This window comes from Pleurodeles waltl, chromosome 5 (genome assembly GCF_031143425.1).
Source record: "Pleurodeles waltl isolate 20211129_DDA chromosome 5, aPleWal1.hap1.20221129, whole genome shotgun sequence".
NCBI classification, from domain to species: domain Eukaryota; kingdom Metazoa; phylum Chordata; class Amphibia; order Caudata; family Salamandridae; genus Pleurodeles; species Pleurodeles waltl.
The window spans coordinates 103,042,410-103,055,276 of NC_090444.1; the positions used below are offsets into that span (position 1 = coordinate 103,042,410).

At 41.2% G+C, this 12,867-nt stretch overlaps 1 protein-coding gene across 4 annotated transcripts in view; it reads left to right on the forward strand.

Moving 5' to 3' along the window:
• The window catches only part of SCARA3 (scavenger receptor class A member 3), a 184,380-nt gene that overhangs the window by 120,641 nt on the left and 50,872 nt on the right, over nucleotides 1–12,867 (forward strand). For all 4 annotated transcript variants that reach the window (XM_069233709.1, XM_069233710.1, XM_069233711.1 and 1 more), the window contains exon 5: nucleotides 953–1,996. In XM_069233709.1, coding sequence (XP_069089810.1) covers nucleotides 953–1,996 — 1,044 coding nt within the window. The remainder of the gene's footprint in view (nucleotides 1–952; nucleotides 1,997–12,867) is intronic.

Sequence of the window (12,867 nt, forward strand, 5' to 3'; positions counted from 1 at the left end):
GGGTAGCAGCTGCTACCTCTGGTAATCTATAAATGGCATCCATGCTGCAGACCAGAGTCTAAACTGAGACACATGCATGCACCTACTGAAATGCTGGAGAAATAGATATGAAGCCCATGCTCTAGATCCTGCATATCTTATGAGGCTTTTGCCCATTGTTATTTTGCAGTGAGCTTCTCTGTCAGCCCTAAGAGGGAACCTCAGTCCAGTCTCCTCTTGGCTATGTTGTGCAGACCTCAACCCTACTGTTGAGTCTGCCAGTTTTCCCCAGCTTCTGCCACCATCCAAAGAGGCCTCTTGTGTGTTGGTGCTCCCTGCCACATTCCATGTGCACAGCAATAAACTCCACGACTGCTGTCCATAGGATGAACAAATACAATTTCTCAGTCTGTTTTGTAAGGCAAATGTTTCTCAAAATAATCCAGAAAAAAATACAAAAGTGGTTGAAAGAAAAATCTCTTCTTTAACTCACTTTTAGATACATCAAAATGTATGTGCATGAGGAATGTCTCCAATTTGACTTGTCGACTTTACTAGCATATCATGTTATAAATGATTTCCTGAAGGCTAAGTGATTGCAAAGGGTACATACCCATTCAAATAGGTGTAGCTTCCCAAAGGGCTGCCGCTTGCACTGAGAATGGCCTCGTATGAGGTCAAGTTTTGGGGGATTTAAGAACTTTTAAAAGAACTGAGAATAAGATATAAACCTGTACCTTTAGGAGTTTGAGGAAACAACCATCTTGGTTGCACATGATAGACTCTGGCAATGTGAAAGGATGGTTTTGGCAGATCATGAACTTAGTAGACACTAAAATACCACATGTTACAAAAACAGGCAGTCTGTATTAATAGTTTGGTGCATGGTGCAATTTTTGATTTTAGCAAACCAGAGGATGAATGGACTGCTTAAAAAGTGGAAGTAACAGCTGTATGTTTGTTGATATTTTAGATCCTAAAGCTGTTGGTAACTGCTCCTTCTGCCATGATGCCAGTCACTTAGGGCAAGAAATCAGCAAACTACAGGGAGAACTGGAAGAAATCCAAAAAATGCTTCTCGACCAGGAAATGCTGCTGGGTAAAACGGTGCAGGATCAGGATCTGCTCACAGCCACTGGCCGTAAACTCAATAGTGAATTGGACAGTAACTCCTTCTCCCTTCAGCAGGTCAACCAAACTCTAGGCCTTGTGTTGGAGAAAGTGAAAGGCTGGCAGGCGGCCACCACCAATCTAGACACGTCGTTGAAAGCAGTGGTGGAAGAGAGGTATGACATAAGTGCCGCTGTGCAGCATTTCAACTTTACTGCGGGCCAGACATCGGACTGGATCCAGGTCATCCAGAGGAAGACAAACGAAGAGACCCTCATCCTGCAAAAAATTGTGACCGACTGGCAGAACTACACTAGGGTTTTTAGTGGCCTGCGTGCCACCTCAACCAAAACCAGCGAGACAGTCAAGAACATCCAGAGTAGTGTCAGCACCACCATGCAGAGGATCAGCCAGAACGCGGAGGTAATGCATGACCTGGTGCTGCAGGTGATGGGCCTGCAGCTGCAGCTGGATAACATCTCCTCCTCCATGGATGACCACGACGAGTTCATGCAGGACCTGCAGTACCATGCAAAGTACACACAAAACCGGACGGCTGAGAGGTTTGAGAGTTTAGAGGCCCGCATGGACTCTCATGAAATAGAAATCAGCACAATTTTTACCAACATCAATGCCACAGACAACCACGTGCACAGCATGCTGAAATACCTGGACGAGGTACGGCTGTCCTGCACCCTTGGGTTCAACACTCACACTGAGGAGCTGTACTACCTAAACAAGTCCATGAGCCTCATGCAAAGTGCAACTGATCTCCTGAGGGAGAGGTTTAGTCTCATGAATGCACGGCTGGACTTTGACATACGGAACTTGTCGATGATCATGGAGGAGATGAAGTTAGTGGACATAAAGCATGCACGGATCATCCAAAATGTCACAATTGTACAAGGTAAATTCCAATCTTTATAAACTTTTTTAAATTTTAGAAACTGTATTTATTAATAGCGGCCATTGATCTTTTTGCTTTAGTAATTATAATGTTGCAATAGCTTTCGCCAGATGTCTGTTCAATTCTGCATTTGGGATAGTGGAATGTGCTTCCTGTAGTCCTTAAGATGTGGGTACAGGGGTCATCTTCTGCTTGTCGGTGTGTGTTCTCTGTAGACACCTGTAGTGTGAAATTAAAGTATTGTCACTTCTTCTTCAGTTCTGTGGAGTGATGCAGACCCTCTGGAATAGGCACTGATTGTGATACTGGTCTTTAGAGAATAGGGTTTGGAGGTCGAAATACCTGCAAGAAACATGTCACATTATTACATGGCTTTATGCATACATGATTAGGCTTTAAACACATTATTTAGTACATAAATCAAAGTGAAAAATAACCCTTGAACATACATTGAAAACAATAGACTAATTTAAAAAAACAAGCATTGGCAATGCCAATAGGTCTGGCTTTAAAGGAATGTTGTATGGTAATGCGAAATATTTCTAGAAAAAGGGGTACTAACCCATAACCCAGATACCAGGGTATAAAATAAATCTAGAACGCAAGCGGTCCCCTGTATATGTAATGCTTAACATTACCAACATTTAATGTATGGTAATGTGAAGCATTACATATATATAGCATGAGAATGTATATGTATTTGTGTAGAACTGTAGAATAATATTGGTGTAGGCTAAGAGGTCAGGTGACAGTTGCACCGTCAGGCTAAACCTAAAACTCCACGTAGATGATCGGCTACCCCCCTCCAATCCGTGCTACTGCTAGAGAAATACACCATAATATATCTACTTATCTAAGACATTTTGATAGCTTTACATTGATATGTGTGTGCCACTGAAGGTTCAGGCTCAGGCAGCCTGATAAGTAAACAAAATGATCCCTATTGTGTGGAGAGCAATCACTATTTGGTGAAAGCACACAACTTCTACCCAATCAAAACATGTACTCCTGCCTCCCAACATGTGGGTGGAGCCAAAGCCCCTCTAGTGGTGATTCTCACATAATTTTCTGGCAACAGGTGTACTGACAAGCTAGACCATAATAATCATGGGCTGAACAAAGAGTCCTTCTTCCCTTTCTAGTGATGCAGTACATCACAGGGTATTTTTTATAGTATATAAGCACTTCAATGCTGGATTTTCATCAGCTCAGGAGCAGCAGGGATGGGTGCAAAAAGAAAGGAAAAATACCAAGCCTGTGCCCTTAGAAAGGGAGAAGCGAAACAAATGAAGCGAGAAGGGTGCATCGTGAATGTGTGACGAGATGGAAAGAGAGATCCCAGCAACACTGGGGAGGACGAGAAAAAAGTACGAGCCAGGTAAATGTTGTGGGGACAGTTGGAGGAGGATCTTTCTATCATGTGTAAGAGCCCTGGCCAGGTGTGAATAACAAAGAACGACTAAATGCACTCTAAGTACAGGTGCGAAGCTGATAAAACAAATTGAATGCTATTCTGTCTTTCATAAGTGGATTTGTACTCAATATACCTGAAAATGTAATTTGATTATTTGATTTCAATTGATTTTTATTGTACCTAACTTTCAAAAAAGTTGGCTCATAATTTATTTATTTATTGTTTTCTCTTGCACAAAATGCACTCACTGCAGGTTTCACAGAGATTTTCAACGGCATTAGGTGTGGTACATAAAATTAGCAGCAGGTAGAGGTCGTGAAAGCATAACAGGCCTGCAGTATGAATACCTAGACAGTTTACTTGATGTAAGAAGAACAATATGCACAATAGTCATAATAGTTCACAACTGCAGACTGCCAGAGAATTGTATCAAAAAACAGCCAAAATAGAGTGAATAGGTATTAATCGAAATGGCAGAATCATGCAGCCATATTTGAACACACTCAGAGTAGGCAAGGTGAAGAGATTAATTAAAAGTGTAGCAGTTTAAAGTAGGTTGCATGTGCAGGGCATCAGAGAAACATGCAAACACAAAACAAAGTGCATGACTCTAGATCTAAAAAGCAGCATTATGAATATATTTGGATTGCTCACCATAAAGTGTTCAATACCTCGTTAGTTAGTAAGCCCTATACAAATGCAATTACAGTATCATACAATATAAGGTTAGATGGGAGTGTGGCAGAGTTACAAGGCCCTGAAAAAGTAGGCCAAATAGTGAAACCAAGTCAAAAGGTTAAAACACAGTGTAGTAGTTGATTTTAGAGACACTAAAGAATAGAAAACAAGCATATGTTTGCATGAATATAATGAAGATATAACAATACATTTAACAAAGAGGCGAGGAGAGTGTTACAGGTTCGAATACCAGCGTAGGTGCTTGGCTCCATATCATGTGATTCTAGGTAAATCACTTAAGGCGTGATTTAGATCTCCGCAGACGGGTTACTCCGTCACAATGGTGACGAATATCCTGTCCACCAAAATATAAATCCCATTATATCCGATCTAAATCAAGCCCTTAATCACCCTGTGTCTAAAAATGTGAAATTGAATGTAGGAATTCTATTCATGTAATCCACACTTGATGTGCATGATCTTGTAGATCATCTCTCGGCCCCTCATGTAATGTACAGTGATCTGTTGCTTCCAAGTTAGGTTTGCGCTATATAAATACCAATACATTAATATGGCGTGACTCAGTGGGTTAAAAGAGGAGGAGACGAGCATCAAGGAAGTGCACTGATAGGTTTTGGAAGGACTTGAGTAATGGGGCAGCCAGCTGCTTTCAAGGAGTGATTTAAAAAGTTAAAAAGAATGAGCTGTGTGCACTTTGCTCTTCCTAATTACTCAAATATATCCCTTGTTGCTGAGTTATTTGTTCTGCACCTGTAGTTAATTCTAAGTTAGTGTCCTTTGATTAAACCTTTCCGATGCCTTAGATATGGTCAGGTTTTTCCACGGATGTCAGTTCATCACAATGCCAGAGGTAGAGGATGTAACATCACCCACATTTTGAACCCCAGGAGCAGTATAGGGTTCACCCCATCCCCTTGCTTAGGCCCTTACCAGTGTCCTGTTTGCTGCTGCAGTTTTAAGAGATGAGGAAGGGGCAGAGATTCCCAAATGAAAATAGGCCTGTCTAGTTTCTATTGCTCGTGCTGCCTTCTTGACCCCTAAAATGAGGAAGGTTGAGGACAGTGTTAGGGATACCCGGGACCGGACTGGTCTACCGAGTGGGCTGGCTGGGCGGTGGCCGGTTTCACTGCCATTTGAGGCCAGTTTTGTTGCTGGGGACCATAGGCGTCCTTTAGGGGCCACCAGGAGTCTCAGCTGCGACCCTGCCCCCCAGCTTGACCCTTGGTACTGCCTCTGCGACCCCTGACCTCGGAGATGTCAAAATAAGTGCCAGCTCATCCTTATGGACGTTGTTTGGGGCTTCACTTCCTTGTTTTCAATCAGTTTTTTTAATTACACTAATAGTGAATGATATATTATTCACTATTTGTGTAATAAAAAAAAATAGAGTACAAATAGCTGGAATATGACCCTCCTTGGTAGCTGAGGTATGTAAAAAACACTTTTAAATGTATGTTGTGGACATGCCCGCAAGTGAGAGTGTGCTTCTGTAAAAGAGCGTGTGTGTATATGAGTGAATGTGTGTTTATACGTAAGCATGTGTGTATGAGTGAACATAAAGATGAAATGGCATGTGATGTCACTTCTGGTACCCCTGACATTTTGGTAAATGGATGTTCATGCTGGGGACGAGCTGGCCCCATTCCTACTTGCAGCACTTCTGAATAAACAATCCCAAAACAAATGATTTTAAAGTATGCTTTTTTAAAGTACATCGTGCTGTGTCAGTAGGACTGGCTGCTTGGCATCATGCTGTGTCACTAAGACTGGCTGCTGAGCATCGTGTTGTGTAGGTAGGACTGAGTACTGCGCATTGTGCTGTGTCAGTAGGACTGAGTACTGGGAATTGTGCTGTGCTATCTAGGACTGGATGTTTCATCTCTGGCCTCAGTTCACGAGTTTGCTTTTTAGGTCAAGTGTAAGCGAACAACCTCTTGTACATTTTTAAGTATACTTCTTCTGTGGCCTTAAAGGCATTTAATTTGCTCATTTCAGTGTCATTTAAAAAAACTTGCTTGCTAGTGGTCAGTCATGCCTCTTAGTCCCTCCTTTTTCTCGTTGGGAGCAGGGACCAACTATTGTATAATTACGCTTTGTCATGTTCATCTGTTTTTTTTTTTCTTTGCATCTTGCTCGTATTAGGTGAAGCTTCCCTTTTCATTAGCGGAGCATTCTTGCTCACAGCTTAGCTTCGTCACATTTGCTTGGCCAGCTATGACCATTTGTTGCCTCCTCGCTCGCACCTCCTCCCTCCCTTATTGCTGCCTTCCTTCCTGCGCTGCTGCTTGTTTCCGACAGTTATTACCATTGCACTTCTGATAAACACTCCTCTGTCCAAAAGACTGGCAGAATCGTTACGAACTATGCTGCCAGCCATTGATGTCATTAAATATGCACCCATAACTGACCGCAACATGGTCTTTTCTACATCCCAGAGTCTTTTACGCTTGTGTTTCTCCTTCTGAGCCTATGTTTATGGAACAGGAGCTGGAGCTGAAGAGGTGCGGACCCATGTTTGCTCTTGTGTTGGGCACAGCAGAGCCATGTTTAACCCTTGGGATTCCAGAATGTACGGTGTGGTGAAGGGGTTAAGATTTGTTTTAAAAAATCTGCTGTTGAGTTGGTGTATCTTCATTGTGGGAGCCGTTCAGTTGTGGGGTACAGCGGCAAAGAAACGTTTGAGTACTAGTGCCATTTTTATCAGGGGACAGTGTTCAAAAGATACCAGCCTTTATGCAAGCATCAATGAGGTGGCAAACTAATGATTCTCTTGGTCTGACAGAAATGTGTTGCGTGTTCGTATTTTATCAATGTCAGGACTAAGTTTTGGTTGTGCACTTTTCTTGAACTGCTAGGGGACATATAGATGGCGGGTATTCTATACCAACTTGTGAAGAACAGGTTTATGTCTAACTTTCACTGATGATTTGTTTATTCAGGGGTACACCTGGAAGCAATATTTTTGGGATGAGACAGCCCCAAGGACAGATTGGTTTTGTGGGTTAGACTTTGTGAGGAAGATGGTTTTGTGACCAGTTTTAAGTATTGGAATGGAGCACTGTGTAACGTTTACTCCACAGAATTCCTCTTCTTTTATCCAAGTTTTCTTTATTATGGGTAACAAGTCATAACACCTTCAGCAGTTATAAACACGTCCTTTTCCTCCCCTCTCCAGATCCTTCTCTCACATCATTCCATTCCTGACCTCAGCCTACTACCTCATCACATTCCAAATTCCATAAGGAAGATGCTACAATGAATACTAAGATCTCCACACACCTCCCCCCTTTCATTAAAAACAAGACAAATCAAAATGAACACAATATGACTAACTATATACAATAATGTAAAATACCATAAGAATTTCAACGATTAAGTTTGCAAACATTTCCCATGTCCCATGTGGATCCATTTTCTAAAACCACCACATTTTTTTTTACATTTGACACACGTTGAGGAGGAAAATATTTGCTTTCTCCTTTAAGAACAATACCCTTCTTCCTTACTGCCACCCAATCTCCTCTTTGTATATTACAAGACTTCACACCCATCCTCCTATTGTAGTGTGTGGCACATTTTTCCTGCATTTTTTCAACTCTTGCCCTTATTGAATCTCTATCAACTATCACTCTATTATTATTGGTCTTCAACCACACCGGACACTCCAACACACCAGGTTCCCTTCCCTTTAATGATACAAAAGGTGACACTCCCGCTGTAGAATGGGGAGTCGTTCGATAAGTCCAGATCATTTTACTCAACTCTTTTCTCCATGGAAGTCGATTCGCCAGAGATAACTGTATGTTTTCCATTATTAATCGGTTTACTCTCTCCACCAGACCATTGGCTTGCGGATGGAAAAGAGCTACCCTCTCATGTTTGATTCCAACTCTTCGTATATAATCAGTCATTTCTGATGATGTAAATTGCACCCCATTATCAGACACAATACATTTTGGGATGCCTTCCTCCATAAATACCTCCTCAAAGAATTCTATCACTACTGAAGTTTTCACATGCCCAACCACCTTAGCAGTGAACCATTTGGAATGATAATCTACTAACACCAATATAAATTTACACCCCACTCCCAAACTAGACATAGGTCCAATGAAATCTATTGCCAATTTTTCCCATGGACCACTAGGAAATTGCACAGGAGCTAGGGGTACGTGCCTTAACACCTTGGTCTTATCGCTATTGGCACATGCTACACAATTCTTTACTGCTTCTTCCACTTGCTTGTCCATTTCAGGCCACCAAAATGTCTGCCTCACCTTCCTTTTCATTGTTCCCCTACCCAGGTGTCCTTGATGTGTAATCTCAATAATGTGTTTACGTATATTAACAGGTGGAACGAGTTGGTCCCTTCTTAACAACCTCCCATTAACTATACTTAGTTGATCTCTAATTCTAAAGTACCTTACCAAATCACAATCCTTCTCATCACCATTCTTCCAACCACTCACTACTCTTGCTTTCACAACTTGCATAGTTATATCACTAACTTCTGCCTGTTCCCACTCTTGTGCTGTTATAGCCATCTCTCCTAAAATGGTACTCACCACATCTTTTGACTCCATTTCCTGAAACTCACCTTCATCCACTGGCGCTCTAGACAAGTAGTCTGCCACAACATTCTTATCACCTTTCACAAATTCCACCGTGAAGTTGAATCCCAATACTGACAACAACCACTTGGAAATTCGCGGGGTAATACCACCTTCTAAACCACGCCCCCCTTTAAAAATGTAGGTAAGTGGCTTGTGGTCAGTTTTCAACTTAAAGGGTAAACGCCACAAATAAAATTTGAAATGGTTTATTCCCCAACAACAGGCCAGTGCCTCCCTCTCTATCACGGAATATGAGACTTCGGCACCCTGCAACCTCCTGGATGCAAAACCAATGATGCGTTCTTCACCATCCTTAACTTGAGTTAACACAGCTCCAACACCTACGTTACTAGCATCAGTTGTTAAAAAGGTTTTGGCACATGAATCAAATATTCCTAAGGTTGGAACCTTTGAAATATGATCTTTTAGTTCTTGAAAAGAGCACTTACAACTATCATCCCAAACATACACTACTCCCTTCTTCATAAGTCTCCTTAATGGTTCAACCATTTCTGTAAAGTTCTTAACAAACTTGGAGCAATATTCTGCAAGACCCAGAAATGACCTTAACTCTTCTTTCGAACCCGGCTCAGGAGCATGCTTAATTGCAGAGACAATGCTCTTCTTTGGCCTAATTCCACATTCATTTACTGTGTGTCCCAAATATGTTACTTCTCTTTTACGAATCTGACACTTTTCCTTCTTAATTGTTAAGCCATTCCTTTTTAACCTGTGCATTACTTCATGAAATAAAAGATCATGATCAGATTCATCCTCCCCTACGATTAGTATATCATCTTGAAAACATAATACACGACTCATGTCCCCCAAAACTCGTTCCATTATCCTTTGGAACACCGCAGACGCAGAAGCAAGTCCAAAGGGCATTCTCTTATACCTAAAAGCTCCTAGCGGTGTTACAAAGGATGTTAAATGTCGTGAATCAACATGTAGGTTTATTTGATGGTACGCCGACGACATGTCCAAAACACTGAATGTATTACCCTTCGCCTTCACTGATAGCATTTCTGTGATATTTGGAAGAGGTTGACGATCAACCCATATACATTTGTTGAGGTCTCTAAGGTCAATGCATAGATGGATTTTACCATCTTCCTTTGGTGCAACGACCACCGGAGCCAACCATTCCGAAGATTCTATCGGTTCGATGATGTCCTCTTTCAATAATTTTTCCAATTCTTGTTTTAATGGCTCCCTCATTAAATTTCGAACATTTCTTACCTTGTGTACAATAGGTGTCGTATTTTCTTTTACTATAATCTTATGCACAAATCCTCTTAAAAGACCTAATTTAGGAGAGAAAACTTCAGGATATCTTGCAACTAATCCATGTTCTATAAATTCTGTCACAACACCAATACCTATCTCCTTAGTAAGTGACACAGGTTCCTTTGCATTTGGATTAAAAATTATTCCAAGGTCCTTCTGATGGCGCCAACCAAGGAGATTTGTGCCAAAGTCTGTGATGTACACCTTCCCTTGAATGATTCTTCCCTTGAAGGAAATAGTCATGCAGCACATTCCTATAATTTCTATATTTCTCCCTGCGTATCCCACGGCTCTTATATCGGGAATAGTTAGATTCTTACGCGAAGAATCTGTCCATCCAGAATCAAACACTTCCTTTGAGATGAGGGTGAATAAGCTTCCCGAATCCACCAACAACTTAACCTGAAAACCATCTAACATGGCCTGGATATGCGGTTTATCCAATACTTCAGTGCTCTCCTTCTTGACTCCTTGAAGTGAAATTACCTCACAGTTGTGAGAGACCAATTCTCCATGAACCGTCAAGATTATATCCTCCATGGTCTCGCATACATCTTCTACCTCTTGAATTATCTTGTTATCCATGCCATATTTGAATCTGCAAACTTTGGCAAAATGCCCTTTTTTCCCACAGTTGCGACAAATAGCATTCCTGGCAGCACATGTTTTACTGGAAGCTATATGCCCCGGTGCGTCACATCGATAACATTTTATAACTCTCCATTCCTGTGTTTTACGTTTTTCCTCTTTATTTATTTTCACATCGTCACCATTCTTATCACACCTATTCCATTGTGTTGTACCGCGAGGTTCTTCTTTCTTCTTAATTTCTGCCACAACTCCTTGTTCAGCCTGCATAGATTTTACATCCATTTCTTGCAGCCAGACAGCTGCATGCTCCATTTTCTTAGCAATCAGTATTGCTTCTTCCAAGTTTGGATCCTTCATCAGTAGTTTTTCGCGTATTCTTTTGTCACTTGCACACCTCACAAGTTGGTCCCTTATTAGAGAATCCAGTAAATGATCGAATTCGCAAGATAGTCCCAAACCTCTTAGACTTGCTACATAGGATGCAATGTCTTCGTCTCTGTGCTGTATTCTGGAAAAAAACTTATGACGTTGCAACACAAGGTTCGTCTTTGGGGTGAATTGTATGTCCAACATCTGTATAGACATATCAAAGACATTAGAAGGCTGCCCATCCCCCATTCCCAGCGATACCTCCGGTAAATTCTCATATATTCTTTTGCCCTTAATTCCAAGGTGATGTAATAATATAGCTTGACGTCTGGGAGGAGCATATCGATCACTCCCAATAGCTAACATATAAGTGTTAAAAATCTTTTTCCACTGTTTCCAGGGTATGGGTGGATCACCTGGCGTTGCTAGAAACGGTGGTGGCGCTGATATGCCTTGATCACCCATTTTATTATATATAGATGTAATTTATGTCTGTGTCTATGTAAATTATATATTTATTTTCATATTTTTAGTTGACAATAAAAAAATATATATATATATATATATATAAAAGATATAGGAATATTGTCTCTTCACTTTTCCTCCTTAATTCTCTCTATTTCATCACTATTTCACTTCCTTCATCATCCAGGCATGAAATAGTCTTTCTTCACTTTCTTCTTTTTTTTTTTTTTTCCTAGTTTCACTTCCCTTTTTTGTTCAGATCCTGCTTCCTTGAAGTTCGTTAAACGATTTAGGTAAGATTTCCCTTGCCGGTAATATTCTTATTTGAACTGCTTGTTCTGCTTTAAAATAAAGCAGCGCGAAGCACGCCCGGCGTGTGCTTCCTATTTTGTTTTATTTCATTGAAGTCGAAGCACACACGCATCTAGCGCGTCGTATTCAGCGCGTGTTGGAAACCGAGTGTTTCCTTAAAATAAGCAGCGCGTTTAGCGTGTGTACAGTTACAGCATTGAGGCCAGCGCGTTTAGCGCGTGTACAGTTACAGCATTAGGCTGGCACGCTTTGGAAGCGTGCAGTTGTTTGAAACTAATCAGCGCATGGAGACACGCGCACAGTCTTCAACCGGCACAGTTTAAAAAAAAATACTTTCAAAATGATTTAAAGCATCACGTCTTTACGCGATTTCAGTACAAAAGTTTGTCGATTCCAAGGCAATTGAATAATGTAATGGTTATTTTAAGTACCTTTCTTTGAAGGTCAGACTGTTCAAATAATCCAGGAGTGAAGGTGTTCTTTAGCCTGTCTCCTGCACAGGTCCTCGTCGCCAATGTAACGTTTACTCCACAGAATTCCTCTTCTTTTATCCAAGTTTTCTTTATTATGGGTAACAAGTCATAACACCTTCAGCAGTTATAAACACGTCCTTTTCCTCCCCTCTCCAGATCCTTCTCTCACATCATTCCACTCCTGACCTCAGCCTACTACCTCATCACATTCCAAATTCCATAAGGAAGATGCTACAATGAATACTAAGATCTCCACACACTGTTAATCCAAATCCCTTTGAATTGACTGGATAGCTACAATTAGGAAATGTGATAACTTCACAATAGCAGCCAGTGCTCTTCGGTGCTGGTATCTGCACAGTGTGGTATGTAAGTATGTTAGTGTTTTGTGTGACTAATGAGTAGCATTGCATTTAGTATCTACATGGAATGTACTCCGGTGACTGGATCGATTCATGGCACCTCAATACTGTTTCCAAACACCTTCTATTTTGTTTTACAAACTGTAATGGGGTTACATTGAGGGAATTAGTTAAGTTACGAGTGAAGCCCACAACCCTGATGCAATAACTTGGTAATTTCTACCCCCGCAACAACGATTGACCTCCCCGGACTTGTCATGATAGTAGCACGTTCCTACCTACG